Source organism: Strix aluco, chromosome 1 (assembly GCF_031877795.1).
Source record: "Strix aluco isolate bStrAlu1 chromosome 1, bStrAlu1.hap1, whole genome shotgun sequence".
NCBI classification, from domain to species: domain Eukaryota; kingdom Metazoa; phylum Chordata; class Aves; order Strigiformes; family Strigidae; genus Strix; species Strix aluco.
The window spans coordinates 46,118,830-46,143,087 of record NC_133931.1 but is presented as its reverse complement, the minus strand read 5'-3'; the positions used below and the strand labels follow the sequence as shown (position 1 = coordinate 46,143,087).

General features: G+C 37.0%; 1 protein-coding gene across 5 annotated transcripts in view; it reads left to right on the top strand.

Annotated features, from left to right (window-relative positions):
* UBE2V2 (ubiquitin conjugating enzyme E2 V2) overlaps positions 1-14,439 on the top strand; it is a 29,612-nt gene extending 15,173 nt beyond the window's left edge. For 3 of the 5 annotated variants that reach the window (XM_074819613.1, XM_074819635.1, XM_074819618.1), the window contains 3 exons: positions 3,270-3,415; positions 6,649-6,774; positions 13,569-14,439. In XM_074819613.1, the coding sequence (XP_074675714.1) occupies positions 3,270-3,415; positions 6,649-6,774; positions 13,569-13,715 (419 nt within the window). In that variant the 3' untranslated portion in view covers positions 13,716-14,439. Of the gene's footprint in view, positions 1-3,269; positions 3,416-6,648; positions 6,775-12,829; positions 12,889-13,335; positions 13,355-13,568 lie in introns of those variants that run through there. The other 2 variants (XR_012622620.1, XR_012622621.1) reach the window with 2 other exon arrangements.
* Positions 14,440-24,258: the final 9,819 nt, after the last annotated feature.

Below are 24,258 nucleotides of genomic sequence, written 5' to 3'. Positions count from 1 at the left end.
AATATAGAAGTGCTTTTATGAAATAGTGGTTTCATCTTAATTTATGCCATCATTTTTGGTGAACCCCAACTCCTACACAGTAGGACTGTGTAAGTTTCTGAAAGGGAATCTGTTTGAATGTATCAAAGAGTTGATACATTCAAACATACAAAATTGAATTTATCCAGTTTTAGTTGAAAACTAACATATTTTTTTCCTGGGAGTTTTTTCATAGGTTGGAATCTCAGTAGGGTGGTATGGTGTAAGGTTTTTTTTTTTTTTGCTTGTTTAGTTGTGTTTTTTTTTTTAAATTAGGTGTTTTGACTCTTGTTTTTAACTTCAGAGCAGTGTTTTGCTACCTAGTTCTAGTGCTGATAGGAATGTTAGTGTGGGGAGATGCTGTCAGATGTTTTTGTCTCTTCTTCAGAGCAGATCTAAATTAATTTATGGAGATGTTCTGGAGGTTTCCCAAGTCCTTCACTACTCCCCTTGGGCATTTAGGGGAACTAGTGAGCACAGACGTAGTGGAAAACGTAGTGGAAAAAATGTGATGAACACAGGACAGTTAGTCATAAGAGGTTGTTATTTTGTAGTAACTGTCATCTCCTACAGTTTTGTGTGTTGAGTACAATTTTACGATACAACTGAGCCAGTCCAATGGCTTTTTGCCACAAAAAGCTCCCTCATCCCCACACCCACGGTTTTGCGAAGACACTGAAAGACACAGCAGTCAGCTCTGGCATTTGTTGATCTTTCTTCCTGAGTCAGTTCAGTTGAATAACTGGTTGGATTTGATTTTTGCCTAAAGGAAAAACAGCTTTTTGCAAAATTAATGTGCCAGTTTGGCTAATAGAGGAGCCTGGTTAGTGCAAGAGCAACAGAGTTTTGGGAGAAGGCATGGAACTTCTTCTGGCAATGAACAGTTGGGTCATCTCAGCTGCACTGAAAGATGATGGCAGGTGATCAGAAATAAACTTAAAGCCTGTTTGCTACTGTCCTTTATGTGCTTTTTAAAGAGGTCGACTATAAATCAGGAGCTCTGCAGTCAGAGCAAGAATTCTGAGAAATGGTGGATTTAAGCTGTTAGAGAAGTTTAAGATAACGACTGGATGCTAGAATACATGGGTTTTGGGGGTGGGGGTTGTTTGTGTTTGGTTTTTTGTTTGAGGCCCCCCGTACCAATTAGAAGCTGTTTAGTCATGTAATGCAAAACAAGAAGTTTAGTAGAAGTTTATCCTGCTGGTTTTTTTTTTTTTTTTTTAATATTAGCATTGGCTTTTCACTGGTAGACTCCTTTCCAGAGCATGTATGAATCTGGCACAGAAGTAAAAACCTTGTGCTCTATAATGTGATAGAAGCCTGATTGTCAGTTCTCACCTCTAGTCTGAATTAGATATGTAAATGTACAGTTCTAGGGTTAATAACAAGTCAGGATGGGACCAGAGGAACAGGCAAATGAATTTCAATTAAGCTTTTTAAAAGGATCTATGCTAAAGTATTGAGAAATGACCTGCTCCTTGGTTTGCTGTGCTAGTACTTTCAGGTAATTGTATGTGAACTCTTATCTGTGAAATTAAGCTTCCAGAGTGGTTTAATTCCATTAAAACATATTTTTACATTGAGGTTATCTGAGTTTTTGCTGCAATGGCTGCCCTTTCATGCTAGTACTTGTCAGAGCTGGGCTGGTTTGTTAAGCTGCCAGGAGACTAACGAAAATGTATAATTTTCTGCTCAGTTAGCAAGCTGAAGTAGCTCATTATGGGCTCAGATGAGTGACAATACCAAAGCAGGAAGGAAGGTGAGGCCATACATGAGTGATTTAATTTCCTTGCACTGTCCTGATACTGTACTCTTAATGCTTTTCCCCATGAATTTGGAGAACTAGGAGATAACAATTTCTGCAATTTTTAGGAGCCTCTCCCTAGTCTGTGTTATTTAAAAAGAAAAAAATTTGTTTTAAATACGGCTTAAGAGAAACTGTAGTTATGCAACATAAGCTATTTGAATAGTTGCGGAAGGGTATGTTTATCTATACTGGTCCATATGCATATGTATTGACTAAATAATCATATTTTATATTATTGGTCTTAATTTTCTGCATAGAGATGGCTTGGAATACAGGGTAGGGTAATGTAAGACCTGAAATCCCAGTGACTAAATAACTGATACGAAAAACAGTTTTCTCTGACCCCCATCTTTTTCAAATTTGCATAGCATGTACTCCTTGCTAACAACTTTGTATGTACCCAGTCATAGAGTTTCATTTTATAGAGTGCCTGGATTCTTCCAGTACAAGAAAAGATCTCTAGTAAAAATGATGGAAAACACTATGGCTGTAAGTAGCTATAAGAAAAAACATATAGCTGTAAGCAGCTATAAGAAAATTTAAATTTTATTGTAATATTGCTACTATATCACAGTGCATATTTTATTTGAAAATAAAAGCATGCCATGATTGCATGCACAAGTGTTAGTTAGCTTTGTTCCCTACATCAGTTCTGAAATACCATTGTAGCTTCTGTGATGTAAAACAATTAAGCATCCATTTGTTTAATGCCTACCAATATCTGTCTGTTTCCATGTACAATAATCAAAATCCAGTAATTATAGTTCAGTAAGTGAATAATACTTGGCTCACTTTAGAGGCGGTACAAGTTTATATTCTGTTGTGAATATGTCATTATCTCTCTCTAACAACTTAATCAGTGTTTCTGTGCTTCTTATTTTTTTTCTGTGTTAAGTGGGAATAGTAATCACTAGATTAAAAAAGACTTGATTTTTAATTTGTTTTCAGATATTAGTGTTTAGGTTTTGGGTTTTTTTTTAAATTGAAATCAAGTGAAAATATTTCAGTCTTTTACAGTTTGCATTTATTAAGATCATTTGTGTTAAGTGTTGCGTTCTTTATTTTGGAGGGAATTTGCCATATCAATTTTATGTGGATTCTAGTTGAGTAGAACTTGAGCCAGTACAGTTCAAAATCAATTCACTGTCTAAACAGTACTGTGCTTGAGAGAGAGAATCTGAATTAGGCCATCGCAAACTAAAGAGAGCTCTCTTATTTCCTCTTTTATAGTTTGTATTGCTGCCACTTGGTAGTACCTAGCTTCCAGTGAAGTGGTTAGTTGCTTCAAAACAATTTGAGTGCTAAATAAATTCATGCAGGAAATATTTGCTTGGCTTTGAAAGTATATTCAACAGTTGCTAGTGCATGACATAGAAAAGCAATTAAATTCTTTACCTTTTCCTTAATGTGAGCAGTATTAATTACATTCTTCCCTTTTCTCTAGTTAAGGTACCTCGTAATTTTCGCTTGTTGGAAGAACTTGAAGAAGGGCAGAAAGGAGTGGGTGATGGTACAGTAAGCTGGGGCCTTGAAGATGATGAAGATATGACACTCACCAGATGGACAGGAATGATTATTGGGCCACCAAGGGTAAGTGTGATGAATGAAAACGTTTTTCTTAAGTTTGTAGGCCATACAAAATGCAAAAATGTTACTTTGCTACAGTGTAAAGGAATTGGTTAAAATCCAATGTATAAAGTTGTAGAAACACTGTATATTCATGTTAGAATTCATCATTTCCTGGCATATTAGTAAGTGTTTTGAGGCTAGCCTCCCCTAGTAAATGTTTCTGCAGCTGTCTGTATAAGCCAGTTGTGATTTGAGACTTATTACAGAGCTAGGCATGTATTTACTCTGTATTTCCACCATTACTGCATGTAAGTGTACAGTCAGTGATAGTGCAATAAATAGGGTAACTATCTTTCCACAGTGTATCATGTGTACCTGGTAATTTCAGTTTTGTAGTGAACTAGCAATATATTTTCAACTTTCACAGGGTCTATCAAATAGTCCATTCAGTAATAGCAGTTTATGCATTTCAGTGGAATCATGCCTAAAGATCAAACAGTTTTTAATTCCCACTAATAAGATAAAATATATACACAAAGTTCAAATCCTTCTGACCTTTTCAGTTCTGTAGGGTGTCATCTAGACTGATAAAACCTGCAAGAGAAATAATCATCTCTTGTGTCTGGGTATAAGCCTCATCAGATGTGAATGGACACATCTTTACTTGACTTTCGTGCATGCTTTCTTATAAGTTAAATACGATTCAAAAGATCAATGTGTAAATGAGAACTTTAAATGAGTATACCTCAAGTAGCTTTAAGTTAGACAGAAGTTAGCGTATATCTTTCACTGCTAACATGAGGTTACTATCTTGTGTGTCCTTCAGTGCTGTAGGGCTTATTGGAAGAACTATCCCAGACAAGAACAGAGATCAGAACTTGGCCTCAGTGAAGATGTCTTCCAGAGTAACACAGTTCCAGAGTTAAATTCAGTGTAATTCAAGCTCCTTTTGGAAGTCAGTTTGTTGCAACTTGTAGCAGACTCTTTTGAACATGTGCATAATTGTGCTGAGCTCCTAAGATTTGGGTGCATTTGAGAGAGAACCAGTTGAAAATGCAAACATAATTACAGTATATTTTGGATACTAGCTTCTGTGGAATCAGTGTTTGAATACATTTTGAAGAAAGTTTGTCGTCTTAGGGGTTTTGAAAATAACTTGCAAATGTGAACTAAATAAAGTAGTGTCCCCCTGACTCTCCAAACAGTCTCCAGAACTGCCTGTGACTGGTTTCTGGTGCAACCTGAGGTAGATTCTTAACACATCTTTGAAAGGAGTGATTATTATGTAGGAGCTCATATATTTTAAAAGTAAAACAGCAACAACAAACCAACCTGGGATGTACTTTTAATTTTGATCAATTTATATTGCTGTCATTTTATTTTCTTTGTGAAAGAGTGCACGCAAGTAATAGTTTGGGCCATTTCAGGGACATGCAGTCTTGGTGTTAGAATGACTTGCAGTATGTGGGGATTGTAGAAAGTGAAAACCACCAGCTCCCAAGTCAGTGGTGGCACTTTGAGAAGAATTGCATATCCAGTTTCAGGGTTTGTAGAAGATGAGTGGTTTTGGAATTGGCTGAGTTATGTAGACAGTGTGCAGTTAGGCAGAACACAGGAAAAGTTGCTAATGCTGTCCACAGCATGATGTTCTTCACATACATGGCTTCTCTAGAGCTGTACAAAAATTGCTTATCAGGTTTTTTTCTTGCTTCATTTGAAAGGTGAACCAACAAGGAAGGAGGAGGGGAAGATTTGTTTTGGATTAAAGGAAACATTTTTCTGACCCCCAAAAAATGGTGGTTTAGGTGTTTTAGAGAGCTGGCCAGGAGGTACTTGGCTTGCAGTAAAACAGCAACTTGAAAAACTGAGCAAAATTGAGAAGCCACTTGGATAAGTATAAAGGAATGAGAATGAGTGCTGTTTTTAAGATTTTTTTTCAGAGTTGTGAGCAGTGTCTATACATTTTGACCTATTTCACTATAACTGATAGCAACACTGGGGAAATGGATTGTTTTATCTGAGTGAATAACGAGAATTTTTGTTACTATTTTTTCTTGCTGTGGCAGCAGCTATGTTACCTGTAGCAGGACAAGGTTATTTTTATTTGGCCTTTAGCTTTTTAACAGTAAAGAATAATAGAAAACCCTTTTTCTAACAAAGGATGTCCTGCTTCGCCTTGTTTCTTTCTGACTCGCTGCTCAGTCTCTGTGTCTTCTCGAAATTATAGGACACAGTTAGGGTGCTTCAGTAGTCCGACTTCCACTCTGCCTTTTAAATGACCACAGAGTGGACTGTTATTTGATAACTTGACTGCATGGTTGATACTTTTACTTGGAGAGAATGACAACTGGCTGATGCAGAAGAGCTTAAAGATGGTGTTTCTAGAAAGTTCAGAGGCATGTTACTGCTTTTGGTTTATGTTAGCTATATCTGTCATGCCAGTGGAAAGACAGGTATAGAAACTGGGTTTATTTTCCTTTTGGAGCAGAGGTATGAGCATCAGTGACCAGCAAAGCCACTGATACTTTTTATTGTGCATGACCTACTTGACAAGATTAAAAAAGAATAGAACTGTATTCATTTCTAATTGGACTTTCTCAAAATATATTTGCACTTTGGAGTGACATTACCTGCAAACTAGCTGTCACTTTACTGTTAAAGTTCATAAATCCTCTAGTAAACCAAGCAGTCCTCAGCTATGGAAGTCTTGGATATCTTCTGGAGTGTCATTTACTTCCAGAATATGTTTTTTGCAAATATTGTTTTCATCTTGTTCTTGGTTGTGTCTTAACTGTTCAGTTATTGGCATCTTTGTCTTTCTCCATTTCCATTTTTTTCTCAGTGTTAGGTTTTTGTTTTGGTTTTTTTTAACAGGGAAAAGTGGTAATTTTCCTAAAGATTATTGATTTTTCTCTCAGACCTCCCCTGTGCCAGAGTTGTTTTGGGAATGCGGATGCGTAGGAAGGATAAGAGTAAATGTGAATCAAAAAAAGAATTGTTTTCTGTTAAAAATTGTGTATGGTATAGTGAATAAGTAGTGTATTTTATACATATTCATCAAGTAATCAATATAACCAAAACAGTGCAATATCAATCAGTAATCCAAGACCATCAGTTGATACATAATATTAACAGATTTATTATTTCCTGTTTCTTGATCTTTATTCCTCTTGACTTTGCTTTGGTTTTTTTTAATTTATTTATTAATACTCAGCTTTCAGTAAGATGCATTAGTCTGTCTTTTTGCTTTCTAGACAAACTATGAAAACAGAATATACAGTCTGAAAGTAGAGTGCGGACCTAAATATCCAGAAGCACCTCCTACAGTTAGATTTGTAACTAAAATTAATATGAATGGAATAAATAATTCCAATGGAATGGTAAGTTGAAATGGTAAGATCAACCATATTGTTAATCTGTACTATAAATTAGTTCTGTGAAAAACCCAGGTGAGAATATGCATGTTGGACAGAGCTTTCACATTTAAATTTTACAATATAAGTACTTGGTTTAAATAAAATTTTGGTTGTCTACTACTTCAAATCTTTAGGTATTTACAATATGTTAGTGGTTCTTAGTGGCTTATCAATGAGATGAGCATTATTTATAGTATTGAAACAGTTGTTTCTTTTAAGTGAAGCTGAAGATTTTAGTTTTGAACAGAAAAACCTTAAGTGTTTAAGCTGTGTGTAGGTATTTCCTTTGTAATACTCTTATAAGAGGGGATTAGATTCATATTGTAACAGGAGTATTACAAACTATCTGATGTTTCCGTTAATTAAAACTGTAGGTTATTCCCGATGAATCTCACTCTGGATGTAGTAACTCACCTGTAATGAACTGTAATGAACAATGAATAATGTATTCAAACTCTTATTTCCTTTATACTGAGTTCATTCAAATCCAGGGTGATTCTGAGCTTCAGTCTTAAGATCTTTTGATATAGATGGTAATGACTTTCATTTTAAAGATCAATTTGCAGTAAGTTACTTTCACTGATCGTACACTTAGGGTGGGATGAGTTCACGTACATGAGTAATGGCAGAAGCTCAAGCAAGTTTGCTACTCCATTATTCGCTAGGTATTTTAATCCTGTAAGTCTAAGGTACCCCATTGCTCAGTGGAAAGACGTGGGAGCTGTCTTGCGTTTACAGTGGTATATACTTATATCAGCAGGAAATACAATATTATATATTATTGTATGTGTGTACATTTGTCTTTAGTGAATGCAAAGTAATTGGCTTAAGGTAATACAGATGAATCAGAGAGCATCTTTGGATTTTAAATAATTTGCAAGATTTAAAGGAAAGATGGACTCGCATTTGTGTAATTAACAGTACTGAAATATGAAGCTTAGTATCTCAATGACTGTAGCAGAGGGAGATGTTCTCAGGGGTTTGTCTGTGCTGTTGTAGGTGGTAGGGTAGTCTACTAGTTGGCCATCCAAAGCCAGTGCACTAACACTTCAGAAATAATCTAACATTAATTTGAAAGTACTTCTTGCAATAGCCAACAATTTTACTCTACCTGAAGATCTTATTAAAATTGCAATCTACAAACTAGCCATTGCCCTTCACCACAACTGTGGCTTGTTGCCTAAATATATGTTTATTAAGAGGTTGTAACTAGCAAAAGCTGCCAATTTGGAATGGAGCAGAGCTTTTGGTATGTTTATAATACTATTTTCATACCTCTCCCTTGTATCGTAACGTATTATTCTGAATCAGTAAAGAAGTATGTGCTCATTGCTTCATCTGTGCGTGCCTGAGAGTATAGGTGTTGGTTTCTGGAAGCAGAATCTCAGACTTGCAGAGCCTGAAGGCTCATGTTTACTGGGTTTTAGCTTTTGGAGAAGTCTATGCTCCCTCAGCTTGCTGAGGAACAGCGTGAATACTGTGACAGATCTGCCTGGCACTTTTAAAAGCACTGTTAAAATCCAGTCATCGCTACAGGAAAATTTGGTTTTAATAAGTTTATAAGCTTATACAAAACCTTCATTCAATTTTTCCCCAGCAGTTCTATAAACTAGTATATTTTATGGAGGATTTGCTATGCAAATACGTAACTTTTTTTTTTAATGGATTTAAATATGACTAGATAGTATTTTTAATGAAAATAATTTTCATAACTAATGAATTTAAACCACATTTATTGTGTAATTTTTAATGTGCCCATTGTCCCGGTATCTTGCATTTTAGCTTATTTCATCATTGTGCTCACTAGTGTTGGGCTCACTAGAATTTGTCAGATAGGCTGGGGGCATGTTCAGCATACTGGAACAGTTCACGTTGCTGCTTCATGTTTTAGTTCCTTCTTGTTTCTTCCAGGTTGCTCTGCCACTTTGTGTCTGTCTTTCATTTAATAGATCATAAGCTGTTTGCTGCATTCTTTGAATGAATGACAGGGTTTCATCTTCAGACAAGCTCTACCATCCATGATGCTTCTGCATGCACCCTGTTTTTTGACATGTGGCCAGCTTTTGATCACTTTGCTTATAGACGTCATGAAAAAGTTGGTGACTTGCAGAAAAGAGACCTGAGATAAACAGCAACCGAAATTGTTTGTTGTAGCAGTATTATCGTACTACTCAAAACTTATGTAAAGTTAAGGTACTCTTTACAGATGTGTGACAGTTAACACCTGAGGAAAAGTAGGCCCCCAGCATGAGTTTAGAGGGTGATAATTTCTGCTGAGTTGGAGTGTGAATGATGGAGGGGGGAGATGGATATGTGCTAGAGTTACCAGGGCTCTAAGGAACCTAGTCTCATACTGCCTTGTTGGCAGTGGTTCTCAACCTTCTTGACTTACAAGTCCCTTTACGCTTTGCATGAAAAGCGCACACGTGTAATGAATTTATCAATACTGACAGTTACAAGTTTATTGACTTTCTGTTTGATTATTCTGAGAGAGGAGTTTTGCTTGTAACTTTTCCATCAGCAGCATATCTTCATGGATCCCAGAGACTGCTGTTCGATAAATATAGTGCAGGAAAGGAGAGGGCTACTTCAGGAGTATTTTATCTCAAAAGACTAAATTTAGGTGCTCTGAGTCACCCTCTTAAGTTGCCTTCCTTTTCCTATCTGCAAGTTAGTTTTTTGTGGTTTTCTGCTTTTCAGTTTGCCTATGGTGCTGCTCTGTTTGTAGACAGAATTAGAGTACTAAGTTCAGAAAAGCTAGTCCAAGTAGGGCTGGATAAAATTATTTTATGTGCTAATGGCATCACTGTTGTAAAACTCCATTTAAGTTATCATTCTTAATGCTGTGGGGTCTTTTCTCTTGGAGACTTGTGTATCCTGTATTGATAAAACACAGGTTGCATTCTGACATGCTATTTATTTTCCCATGGTCTTTTGAGCATGTCTGATTTTTTTCATCTGTGGGAGCGCTCTTCAGCAGTCTATCTTGCAGGATTTGCAATCACTTTTGTTCATTTAGATACCGTTTATGGCTGGAAATGTTTGTTTCCTTTAAACTCACTTGGGACTCTGTCAGCTGTAAACCTATAAACTGTTGTCCAGTTACTGCTTTGAGTATGTTTATTGTAGACTAAGCAGTTTGCTACTTCGTGAAGTTAAGATATTGGGATCGTTATAAACACTGAATACTTTGCAACATTGTGTACAATTATTAAATTTCAACTGTTTAGAAAAAAATTATACATTATATACATATTACTTCTCTTGCTATTGTTTAAGGATTTACAACAGTGTACACCCTGAATAATATAGTCTTCAGGTTGGAGTTTTCAGCTTTATTAGCTTTTATGTGACCTTGAAATTTCTCCCTCTGCGTCCCAGGATGTGTACTTGAATATTACCTAATGCTTTTGTGTGATTTCAACATCATTTGTGTCGTTCTTCCACATGTCTTATCATTGTTCTTCATAAAGTGAATTTATTGCACATAAACTTGGAAATAAATTCTGCAACACAGAAACCAAAACCTGAGCCAAAATCTTTACTGCTGCAAGATGTCATGAAAAAAGTTGGTGACTTGGAAAAAAGACACTTGAGATAAACAGCAATGGAAATGTCATGTTGCAGCAGTCTTTACTCAGAAAACATTCATAACATTGTTAAAGCAGGGTTTACAGTCTGTGAGTTGGTTGTTACAAATTCCCAGCCAAGAAAGAAAAGCTGGAGGACCTTACTTTTAAGTGATCAGGTCTTGTATTCCAGTACAGCTAGTGTGTGTGTAGAATTGCATTGTTTGAACAGCACTGGTGACTGAGTGCTGTGTGCTGTAACTGAGGCAGATCTCCAGACTTGAGAGAACCTACAAAGGCAAAGTAGAGGAGAAGCAAGGGGAAGGAAGACGATATGAAAGCAGAATTGCCAGGCTGAAGATAGACATTCATTTGGGGAGTCCCAGAGCAACTGCCTTTCCAGCCATTTTTTGCTAGCCCAGTCTTTATCTGAACAGATAATTATATTAGATTTTGGTAGGTTTGAGAAAGAAAACTAAACCTACCTTTTTCTTCTTATCCACCTTGGTTTACCAGTAGTCTTCTAAAACAGTTTATTATCATATGTGCTTCCCCAAGTGCACATCTTCTCTGTTTGGGAATCTTCTGTTGCAACCATTACCTGGTCCTTGATAGTAATTTACTCTGGCTTCTTTCCCCCTTACTTTTCTCAGGGAAATTACTGAATTTTTTTTTTTTTTTTTCTTATGCAGGTCAGTGACAGGTAATGTGATCTCTCCACAGCTACTTTAGTAGAAAGGATTGTGATTCAGACTAACATGGCAATTTTTTAAACTACTGACCTGCCAAAGGACTTACACCAAAGCATTCAGGGAATACTCTCACTTTTTGTTCCATTTTGCTAAATTGAAGAGGATGTCAGCTTAGCTGCAGAGAAGTATTAACAAAAAAATAAGTGTTTCTGTGTGTGAGAGGGAGTAAATAAGCTTTTAAACATCAGCAGGTATATGCTAAGTGAACATAAGATCTGAGCCCTTGTTCCTTCTGTTGCCATAATACTTAACCACCATGAAGTTTTTCTTCTTTCTGTAGGACCCCATGAAGAAAAACGGTGGTCTTGTGCATTTCTCATGGCATTTTCTATATGGAGAACAATTTTGAGTAGTGTGATATTTACTATTTTAACTTTTGAAGTGAATTCATGTTGTTCCTAGCTTGCTGGGTCCAGCTTGTTGGATAGAAACTCTGGAGTGTCCTTCTCTAATCTTATCTAGAAGGATTGGAGAGGAAGAGATCTGTAAGAGCTTGGTACCTCAGAACAAAGATTCAGGCTAAATAATGCCTTACTTAAGCTGCTACTTGATAACAGGCAATCTCTTATCAGACTTTTACTCACTGGTGGTTTTACCTAATAGTCTGCTTTTTAAGAAAAGAGAACCTGTTTTACAGTTGCAAAGATTATTCTGTTCTGATATTGCTTCTTATCTGCCACGTTAAACCAAATGCACCTTTAAAAAAGTAGTAGTAGTCCAGGAATTACAGTGATGGTCTGACCAGTGTTACTTTCAAAACCTTTCTGTATTAGCTCATACACTCATACGTATTTTAAACTGTCATGATTTTGCTGCATAATGGAGCTTTCCTTTTGATGCTCTTTTTCTTCCTAATTTATTAATGTTTGCAATTATTACTAAGTAATCTGACTGCCTTTTATACTGTGGTTTGATGATGTGCTGTCTTTGGCAGCTCTGCTGACTTTAAGGGGTACCTGACTCTAAGCATTTCTCTTGACGCAAATAATGTTCTGCTCACAGTGCTGAGCTGTGAATTGGATCAAGGATCCTGCTTAGGGACTTCTTTCCAAGGTGTTTTTTTAAACTGGGTGGGTTCTATCAGTTCAGGTCAGAAGGTAGCTCCATGTATGCATTTCATGGTTCACCTGGGCTAGCAGTAGCACTGTTAAAGGAACAAGTGCCTAGTGAGAGGAAACAGAAGTTTATTGGGTTAGTATTGCTGCCCAAGCCAGCATGTTGTTAAACCTTGGCCTCAGTTTTCTCCTTCAGAAAGGTTTAGTTTAATCTGGTTGTCTGTTTTGAAAACAGACAGCCTCACTTCAGACAATCTTAGAAGTAAAATGTCTGTGTTTAACGTTCTTATTTCTGATTCAAGTGTTGTTTTTTCTTTCAGTATGCCCTAATTAAGATGGGATAAGAAACTTCTTGATGTTTTATGCTGCCTAAATCATAAAGCAGTGGTTTCCAGCACTTTTATAGCCATGTGGGCTGCCTGTGCTACTCTGCCAGTGGAATTCAGTAGCATTCAATGGCCCTACTCCTGCCCATGGGCAATTGCACTGCTGTAGGCCCCTCTGTCTTATTAAGTTCCTCTTTGCAGGGGCTGGGTGGCCAGGACTTACCTGCTGCCAAAACAATTCCCAAGTTGACTTTCAATTGCTGCCTTTCCTATGGAAACCTCCCTGTTATAATATAATTGTGTAAATTGTCCCACAGGTTTTATAAACGCATAGGAGAAGTCCCATGTCCTTTCCTTTCAGTTCATATTCAGATTGGTAAGTGATGTACAGTAATCTTCACGGCTCCATAAGATGACTTACTGTAAGAAGGATGCAAAAAACTAAGAAATGTCCAAAGATTATGAATGAGTTATTTCAATATTTCAAGCCATTTCTTAGTATACATAGTGACTTTTGATGTATCAAAAGCATCATGTAGTATGGATGTGAAATAAATACTAATGATACTTGTAGCAGAGGAAAAACAAGGGAAATTTTCCTTTAGAAGGGTATCCTATGGACTCTTGTGTGGCAGGTTCTTTTAAAGAACTGAGGAAAACCCAAGTGTCTATATTGGCATAATGAAGGTGATCACTTTTTTTTCTTTTTTGGGGGTAATTTGAAAGAAATTAATAAATTTTACAAGATACAGCTCCAGTTTTGCAGTGAACGGTTTGCTGATCTCCTCCTCCCCCCCACCCCTTTCCTTCTCACTAATATTAGTATCAGCACAGATGGAAGGGTCCACCTGCATGGATCTTATTGCAGAATCTGTATCTGTGTGTAAGTATATGATTGTTTTCCTTAAAATATTTTATGAACACAGGGACTTTATGCCACAGAGAAAGTGTCAGGGAATGCTTGGACCCTTTCTTAGAACAGTTAAGTCAATAGCAGTTAATTATGTAGAGATTTTGTATTTCATCATAACTGAAAGCTCTCTCTTCTTTTTCCAGGTGGATGCACGGAGCATACCAGTGTTAGCAAAATGGCAAAATTCTTATAGCATTAAAGTTGTACTTCAAGAGCTAAGACGTCTAATGATGTCCAAAGAAAATATGAAGCTTCCACAACCTCCAGAGGGACAAACTTACAACAATTAATTTTAGCTGATTCTCAAACTTCTGTCTTAAAACAACAACCTTCTACTCATGTTAATGTCTTGATTAAATCTCACAATGCAAACACCCACACATTAAAAGAATTTCAGCTGGTATACATGACCTGGACATTTGTAAGAATATATATAATATATGTATGCCCAATATGTTTTCAGGCACTATGGGAGAAAAAGGCAGCACAATTATTTTTTTTTCTCTTATCGAGGCACTGTCATTTAAGCATAAGCCTGAAATAGCCTAAAATTGGAATTCAGGTTTTACAAGATGAAAGCATGACAGAAAGTGTCAGATTGCTGTGGAATAATATATGTTTCTGAAAATAATCTCTCGAGAAGGCAAAATATAAATGGCATGCTTTATCCATCTTGCTTAGTAAAAGAGCTGCAGTTAAATTTGTTTTAAAGTAGCAGGTACAGTGAATACCGTTGCTCATCTTGTTTAATTTTGCAAGGGTGTGGGTGCCGACTACTAGTAGTGTCACAAAGTATGTTCAGGATTGTTTTGATACCTGTATTTATAAAATGGGGGGATTAATTTCTGTTAAGCAGCTCCTGTGTGTTACATGTATCGGACATGGCAAATATTTGTTTACAGTCTTTGTTCTAATAAACCATGCATTTAAGTTTTAGTGAAACAAAGGAAATGTATGGATATGTGATTGAGATTAAAGTTAGTCTTAAAATGTAAATAAAATGTGGAAAGTGTCTGAGGCTGTGCCATTTCTATAATAGTGATGTAATATATGTACAGTAACTTGCAGAAGTATTGGAAAGCCAAACATAATATTGCTGCTGGTTTTACATGCACCTTTTATTCTTACCACTTTTGTATGCTTAATTTAGTTGAGAGGTCAAGGTATTCCGTTTGTTGCAGGGGAGTAAGTTCTGTCATCTGTAGTACCACTTCTTTAGACAAGCTTGCACTGTGTGTGTGTATCTATATAATTTAAAAAAAAAACCCAACCCCAAAATAAAAAAAACAACTTGCCTCCCCATCTCCCCTTCACCTTCACCTCCTCTCCAGATTCCTTTGAGAAATGAGCACTTCACTTTGCTTATTTGACCTCTGAGCAGTTTTCAGACCACATTGCTGAAGTCTGTCCTACTTGCAAAGTCTTTTGTCTTGCTTTTGTAGTTACTGCCTTGATTCTTGCTTTCTTGCATCTTTTCCTCTTTTATGTTTCTTGCCTTTTTTTCTTGTCTGTTCCACTTTTGTCTTTTCTGAAACACACAAAAAAGCAACTTCAGGAAGCTTTAATAAAAATTACACCTGTGGTACAGATCATCATATTTCCATCTGCATTCCACGTATCATATGCCATGCCACCACTGTCTTCATAGCTAGAATGCTTTTTGCCACTCCTGCAATTGTTGGTCAGTTTTTTCAATGTTCAGGTGGGAACACTGGTTTTAGTTCTGTTACTGATTTCTCATAGGAAAGTAGTTAATGCCATCCTTCTGGAAGTTATTCCTTCTTTCCGCCCCCTCCCCCCTTGGAAAATGCAAGCCTTTGTTCATTTTGGTGAGAACATGTAACGGATGCGAGTCAGCTATTTGCATTCAAAATTTTATTTAGTGGTTCACTTTGAAAAAGTAAATATAATCAAAAGCCATCAACAGCCAGGTAACTTTCTTTAATATGCCTTTGCCTCTTTCAGATGTAAAGATGAACCTTTAAAAGCAATAAACTAGGTGTTTTTTTAAATTAAAAGGTTTAATTAGTATTTGTCAGTTTATGCTTTTTAGACAAATTGGACACTTCTAGAATTGGTGGATTTGTAGCTGCCAGCTACCTCGTGTCTGTATTTATATAACATATCATTTGTGATGGTTTGGCTGAAGTGCATTGCAACATTTTCTTACTTGATTTAATTTGAATGATTTTGATGCCATTAAATCTTTTCTTACACTAACACTGCTAATCTATATTTAATCAATTAAAATAATGGAACTGTACAGTTCTGAGATGTGAATTTTTGGGAAGATTTCAGCATAAACTATTGAGAGAATGAGAAATACTTGTAGACTATTATGTGGTTGGTAACATAATTTAAGTAACTGGCTTATTCACAAAGCATGAAAAAGGGCTGGTTGGTTGCTTGGTTGTATATGGTGCAAGTTGATCCCGTAACAGTTATTCCTCCTTGTCTGTACTCTGTTTCTGTCTGTGAAAATCTGCATATCCAGCTGTAAGCAGATAAATTTTGCAGAAGAAAATAGAAGTGGTGGAGGGAGTTGACCTGATCTCTGACACCAGGGTATGTAATACAAAGAATGACTGTTAAAAGTATTCCTGCAGTGATTTTAAGTGTATTAGTTTTCCATTTTGCTCACACTGGAACAAGTCTACGTGTAATTAAGAAATTTTAAAATGTCTTTGACTACTGCATGAAGTCGAGAGCCTCCTCAAAACTTCTGTTACCTGAAGATTTTGAAGCACTGCTGCTCGCTCTCCTCCAGAAAGGTTACGTAGTTTTACAGGTATCCATGTCTGATCAGTGTTTATTTAGTAACTGTTTTCTCCTGTTCTTGTGGTTTCTCTTAGGTAACCTACTTAAATGCCAGAATTTTAATTTTCCTCTTAGAAGTATTTAATTTGTGTTGTATTCTTTTGGCAAGATCAGAATTTGCTGTTGTTAGCAAATGTGTATTTTCTTTTTTCTTCTCAAAACTGTATTTGTACATCTTGCAAAGTAGAGCACCATTTTAAGCCAGTTGTGTGAGGGGCAAAGTGCAAAAGTTCTAAATATAATGTTTTTTCAAATTGCATTTGAAAATTCATATCATGCTGGTGGTCAACTAGGATGTAAACTAGCTTTGTGCTTTGAAGCATTCTTGTGTGTTGGTTGTTTGAGGGAGGGATAAGTTTACTATGAAGCAAAGAAGAAAAACCAAAGATGGTATGATTCATGCTTCGTAAACCTTAAGATATAATGAGCAAGCCTATGGAAATATCCATGTTACAAATAATGTGCCTTACTCATTGATAATAAAGTACATAAAATGTTGCAAGGTGTGCACCTACCAACTGCCTTGACTGTGCTCATCTTCCTGAAAGCAAGTTGATAATATTTGACACCCAGCAAGACAGTCAGGAATGAATCCCTCAACTATTATGAAATGAACGCACAATGTGCATTCCTCCTAAATGTTTGTTGTTGTATAGGGGATACCTAAAGGAAAATTTTAGTGCATCCTATGACAGTTGATCAACTATAATAATAAATCGTGTAATTTAGACAAGTACTTTTTACATGATTACTAATATGATGAGTTTGTGGAAATGCATTTCCTATTTAGTGGCTTAGGGGGAATAATTCAGGGCCTAGAAATATTTATTATAATTCTCTTACATCATCTTTCGATGCAGAAAGCTCATTTAGCAGGCCACCTGGTAATCATCCTGTGACAGAGGCAGGATGTCTGGCTGCTGCTTGTTTTTATTCTGACCTCTAGTCTTCGAAAACTCAGCCAGATTGCCCCTGGTGTGGCTAGTCTCAGCTGCTAGAGAAGGAGGAATAAACTTGTATTCAGCAAGTCTGAATATGTGTTACTGTAACAAAAAATGGTGACTTAAAACTATTGTTTGTCTTTTATGCAAGTAAAATTCCAGATAGAAGTGAAGCGGTGGGACAAAATAGGTTTCTCATAAATTTTCCTAAATAACGTGCTCAGAATTCTTTTGTGAAGCCTAGGAAGATTTCTGAGGTGGGGGAGGTATTGGAGGAACATGATGAATGCCTGTGGTCTTTAATAATAATTTAAAGAAAAAAACCACCAAAAACTTTAAAACTTGTTAATGCATCTGTGTTAACTCTACATAATGAAACAATTGTGGGAGAGAGTTTTCTTCTCTTACTGTTCTGGTGATTGTTCATTCCCTGAAAGAGTGTATTATACTTTTCTGTTGCAGACCCAACTGATCATGGGCTGAAATGATATGAAAGATGTATTGCCTTTAATGCTGGAAGTATGAAAATAACTTACTTATGCTGCTCTAAAAAAATGCAAACCCCACATTTCATTAGCTGATCTCAACTTCCATAGGAATGAGTACTCCATTCAGTGGATAAAATATCAGCTTTCTACATTACCTTAATGTTAATGCGGTTTGTAGCATACTTCTTTTTTTATTAAATGCATGTATACCTTCAGCTCAATTGATAAACAGTTGTAAATGAATGTACAGTGAATTCTATAAAATCCATGCCATATGCCAACTCTCAAGTAGCATTCCCATATTCAAACAGTTCCATGAAGTTTTTCAGTCTTTACCATTTTGAAATAGAGATAAATATAAAAAGCTTTTTATTATTTATACTAGTGCCAAACTACATAAACAGAAAGCTTAATGGATGATGTTGAGATAATGCACAAATAACCAGTGCTTGGGATCTCTTGATATAATGCATGTTTTCTATACTTGTTTATGACTTTTCACCATTTCTTAACGGAAGCATCCCAATGTTCTGCTTTTAATATATGCAGTCTGGATAAAATGTAAACATGGTTTTATAATGTATAAACTATGCAGCTTGAGTTAAAAAATACTGTATGTTTGTTAACTCAGAAATACTGGAGGAATGGCTGTGTAGATGTAAACAAGGAAGGCTTTCATCATCTGCTTTGTGCTTGTTCCCACTCTGCTCGCTGGTGATTATTACAGATGTGTAGGTATGCTGATTTAACATATTGGCTGTTTTCACTTTGAATTATTATTACATTTTTAAGCATGCAGGAATGAGAAAGGGAGGGAGGAAGGGGTTGATTTCCATCTGCAATTTCTACTGATAAAAAATTATCAAGAGAAGAAGAAACCTGGTACAGGTAAACACATCTGTTACTGACTTGACTTGAGACTAGACCATGAAAAGCTGGCTATTTTTTTCTGGTTGTCACAAGAATAAAAGCTGTTACAATTAGAATGGGAGCAGCTGAAACAGTAGAGCTGTGAAGTTACCATGAAGATGTGGAAGAGAGTGTTTCTAGCAGATCTTTCCAGTGTCGTGAGTTTTGCGTTAGTATGGGAGAGCGGGTTGAGCCTTGCAGAATGACTTTGGGAGATGAACTAGCACTTGGTACTCCATAAATTCAGCCTGACAGGACTTAACCCAGTTCTGTTCATTTATTTCAGTTTTTTGAGACAAGAGTATTCCTGCATTTAAAATGATTAAACATTGTGGTGAAGTACAGCAGGTTGAGATGACTCCGTTTCTTTTAGGTTTTGATATGCAAAACTTGCCACCATGAGGAGGTGTGTAAACCAAGAGCATGGAAGTGTGTGATGCTGGTGCCTGGCTCTTCAGTTCCTAGGTTAATCTAAGCGATTGGTGATTGGCAGTTTTAAGTTTAAATGTATGTGTGTAGTTAATAGAGTCAATACTATTAATGAGACAAGTCTATGCTAAAAGCTCTTTGTTTTTGTTACGGTATAAGGCAAATTGCCAGCAACCCTGACCCTTGCCTTTTCTGGCTGACAGTTTCTTCCACTATTTGTTGTTTGCTGGACTGCAGTTTCAGGAGAGAGTGTTATTTCTCATCTCTGGGTGGTGTGTCGCACTTTGAACTATGGGACCGTCTGCTTCTGAGAAATCTCTGAAATAACGCCTTGCTACGACATCACAGTTTCAGAATTTGCGGAGACAGTCACAATCATCTAGGTTTGTGTTTTCTGAAAGCATTGCTTGTCACATGTACATTTTTTTTCTGTATGAAGATTCACAGATTAAATTTACGACCTCATATGAAACTACTAACCTGTAACAATATATTAGATTACAGCCTTATCAGAACCTTATTAGGTTACAGCCTTATCAGAAAATGTTTCCAACATCTATGTCTTTACAGTCAGCATCAAATGTATGAGTCATTGCATTTACAACAAAATTCTCATGCTAAACTAGTAGTATACTTTCGTTCCTTAAATGCTGTAACTCTGAAGTACTGAAATAATGTGAAAGGAAAATTCATAGCCATGATGTTTCTAGTTGGCAATGTTTTCATATTGCTATTCAATCACTATAAGAATTATTTACTTCCTTGAGCTGTCATTTGGATTGCACATTAAACACTCATTATTTAAAATCTTTGAGTGTCACCTCATTTAGTAGTGTAATGGTTTTCATCTTCAGAGTGGGGTGCGGTGAACAGAGTACTGCTTTGGAAGCTCTTCATTCTACCACCCTGCTTTCAGTCTGTTAAAAGAAAATAATACTCTCAACTGCTCATGTTCCTTAGAGTAGTAACTATTTTTTCTGGCATTTCAAATACTCTTCTACCTTCAGATTTGTTTGGAATTGTGTTATTCAGTGTAACAACGTTAACTCTCAATCTCCAATGCTTTACTGTATTTTTGTGACTTTATGATTCTGTAATATCTGTATGATAATTGGTATTAAAACAGAAGCCAACAAAAATGGTGCACTGCTTTGCTTGACAGATGCACAAATCGCATACACTGCACTAACAAGCCTGTAGCTGAAGACAAGGGGTAGTGGAGAGGGAATGAATTCCTATAATTGAAGTATAGGCAGCTCCTGACACCATTCAAAAAATACACTGTTCTGTGTCTACATAAAACCGGGGTGCCAACTATGTATTTGGTTATTACATGCCTGCTACTACACAGCTGAAATTATGTTATGCAGCCATCTAGATATACGGGTGACCAGTAATTTGTGCCCAGGTAGGAGTGGTTTAGCACAGCCGTAGCAAAAATTTGAGTTCTTTTGTAGGTGCTTTTATGTGTAATAGCTGGAATCTGATTTATGTCTGTGCTATTTAAAGACAAGTGGCAAAATGCTTTGGTATTAAATTCATGCTGTATTGCTAATGCTGTTTGGTGGGTAGTTCTTATTTGCTGTGGCTTGTAATTTAGCAATATTTATTTTGTATTTTCACAGTTATTAGTTGGGATTATTTCACCCTGGTCTTCTAAAGGATAAAGAACACATGCATGTGCATGCATGCACATACTCTCACACTTACAAAACATTTAGGCAAATAAAATTTTGTTGCTCCTTTTCCCCAGTTATTTAGGAGAGGAGTTAGATGGGGTAGCTCAAAACTTTGTGTTGGCATGGCCAACTAGTAATAATCATGGTAGCTGCATTTCTTCAGTTCACCACACCTCACCTATAATCTAGATCACCAAGTAGCAGTGGTCCAATCCTTTGCTGATCTTTAATTTCAAGGGAGATACTTTCCAGGTCCTAACTGGGGGCAGCCTAGCTCAGCCTGCTTATGCCTGTCGATGAGGAGACCATGGTGCTGGTGTCTGCCCACACTGCTTACTCGGCCCTCACCCTTGTGCGAGGAGTCCCAATGGTCTGCATGGAAGGTGCTTGGGAGTGGAACAAGCAGCTCTGTGCCTCTGAAATGGGGTCTTGGCAGCTTGAAAGCAAACTTTTTCCCCACACTGATATTTCATAACTCTCCCCCAACTAAGTAAAATTCAATTTATAACTTGAATCCTTAAAGCATTTACTCAAATAAGTGCATAGCTACTAGCTTTCTGTGGTGATGTATACAGAATATAGACTCTTTTTCCCTCCTTGTCTTCAAAGCAGCTGTTTCCGATTGGGCTGTGATCCCTCTGAGGTAAGAACCCTTGTAAGTAAGGTGGTAAGCCTTGCAGAAGCAGGTATCAAAGTCAGAAATGGGTGGAAAACCTGAGAACAGCTCACAGCCTGGATTCTCTGCTCTCCTCGGGGTGGGGGGGAATTTTATCTTCCAGTATTGAGAAGGTATCTTTCATCATTGCCTCTGGTTGCCATTACCCATGGCAAAAATTTGAATTATGGAAGCTCTTGGATAAGCAGAGAGATTCTTGTGATATTTTGGAGATGAAAACTTATTGCAGAAAGCAGGACAATCCTTATGCAGGCTTTACAGGACTGATGATTCACCCTCCAAAGTACTTTGCAGAAGAAAGATGAAAACTCATGTTTGGCATTAGGAGTTATGTGTGTGTCTGTGAGCGTATTTAACAATGACAGCCAAAATGCATAGGTTTTGGGTCAAATTCTGACAGGGCATTTAAGCAGGATGCATTTCTAGCAGAGGAATTTCTGGTACAGAATGCTTTTATGACCCCAGTCTGCATTCGCCTTCTTCATCTAAGTATTCTGAAAATAACTTTTTCTGTTGAGGACAGAAAACGTCTTCAGGTTTCACTGTAAAATAATGAACGAACGCCCTGTGTATGTATGTATTTTGTAAGGCCTTGTCTGTCCTCTGTGGAGTTATCTCAACTTCTGCACCTCTGGGATGCAGCTGTGCCCCCCTGCAATCTCAAATACCTCTCTGCTTTTTGCCTTCTATCTTTTGGACACTGCACTCCTCCTCCTCAGAGGTTCATGAAATGTATTTCAGATAAGTGAGCATACTGGTGGGTTTAAGTTAACTATAGAGGAGTCTGTGAAAAAAAAAATAATTGGGGGTCAAAAGTTAAAAACCCATTCTTACACCATTTTGTTTTTTAAAATTTGAATGCATGAGTTGGTGACTGTGAGAATTTGCAGTACAGCTGAACTACTGCTGCAGAGACTGGGTTGAATTCATGTCTGATGGAAGAGGAGTTGTCAGCTTTGGTCTTCTGGCAGCTAGGGACAGTGAAGGAAAATGCTTTGGTATGCTCTTACGAATGGTAATCATATTCCTGTTTGAGGAAAAACAGCCATCCTGTTTACATAACAAATCATCCTGATGTGGAATGAGGTATATCTGTGTTGTCTGTGAGCAGTGTGACTTAGCCTCATCCCTTTCCCCTAGATAGGTAGCTTTAGTTTCAGGTTTGGATTTTTTTTTTCTCTTTCTGTATTGTTCAGTGGCTTTTGTATTTCTGTTTATGCTGCAATCTCTATAATACCTAGATCTGTTCACATGAGCCAGTTTGATCTAACACATCTAGCAAATGACATCATACAAATTCCCATGTTTCAGAAATAAAGAAATGGGTTAAATGGAGACCTCGCGGTAGGCAGACTGCATATCCCTGAATGAAGCTGCGATGGGGTCCCAGCCAGGAGCTCTGCTCAATTGCCTGCTTTTCTTGTCTGGGCTCTGCTTTCCTTTGCTCTGTTTTAAACTTGGAATAGGACTAGTTAAATCCAATTTTTGTACAATCCCAAATTAGCAGTCTAATCTCAAAACATTTTTGTGCTTAAACCCAAAACTAAGGTCTGAGCTACTGTGTTTAGTAAAACACTTGCTACTCTTTAGATAAGAACAGGTCAAAAATCGGAGTCAGAACCTGGCTATTCCTCCTCAATTCAGTTTTGACTGGAGTGATTTAATTGATCATGCAAAGTGTGTTTGTTGTCAGATAACTTCTCTGTGGATGTATTTGTGGCAAAGATAAATTTATTTCCCTACATATGTAAGGAAAATCACATTAATTTTTCTAATTCATTTACTGTTGCTCATAGCCATTCACACAGTTTCCAGCAACAATTATTTTTTTTAAAGTCTTTGGTTTCCACCTAGACCACGTTTCTTTAACTCTTTCTCTTTTATTCTCAGACTGAGTTGCTAGGTCTGGAATTTGCACAGTACTTTTGAAATCTCTGGAATGAAATGCCTGATAGAGCTGTCAAAAAAAACAAGGTCCAAAAGGCTTGGTTTCAGCAAATTTGCATGTGGCTTCTGTAAAGATCTTTTCTTCTCTCTTGCCATTTAGTATTTACTAACCGACAGGAACTATTCATGTTTCCTCATTATTTGAGATGAGACCTTTCCACATTGGTCCACATGTCAGTAAGTGGAGAGCAGCAGAAATCTTTCTCTACTCTGTCTTCAGCAAACAAAAACATGCTTTTGGAGGTGGTAAACACACAGCATGTCACCAATTTTTCTTTACAGTAAATATTTGACATGCATCAAGTATTTTTCTGCTTTGATTGAACTGCCAACTTACAAACTACCTTGGGTAAAGTATCCAAGCTGTAGTCAGTTTGGTAGTCTAGCAAATGTTTTTTATCTGTCTAAAAAGAAATTTGACATGTAAATTCAAAGGAAATTGTGTTAGAGAATAAGTTGGGTATTTTTTAGGGTGCCTATATAATACTGACAATTCAGTGTTTAACTGAATGCCACTGTAACCTACATTTCATTTTATTTATTTAAATTGTCTGATTAGATTAGTGGATCAAGGTGTTTGGACAGCCCAAAGCACAGCAAGTGATCATCTCTCTAAAACAGACAAAGCCCCTGTGGCTTACAACATCCCTGTCCTCTGAATAGTCAGCAAGGAGCTGGTGCGATAATCTTGCTGCAGTGGTCCATCTGTTCTTGGAGTGACTTCTTCACCAGAGAGCTCCAGCTCAGACAAGTTTTGGTTGCTTCGACAGTGCTGGATCTATGTATTGGCACAGCAAACCAGGGCCAAACATAAACCAGCCAATCTCTGCGCCACAGCCGCTGCATCCTCATGTGGTTTTCCATTCCTCGCTTTCAGTCTCAGGGAGACTGATCTTGGGCTCACATCGTTCTTGTTGGCATCCCAAAGATTCTTGGAGGCCACTGTA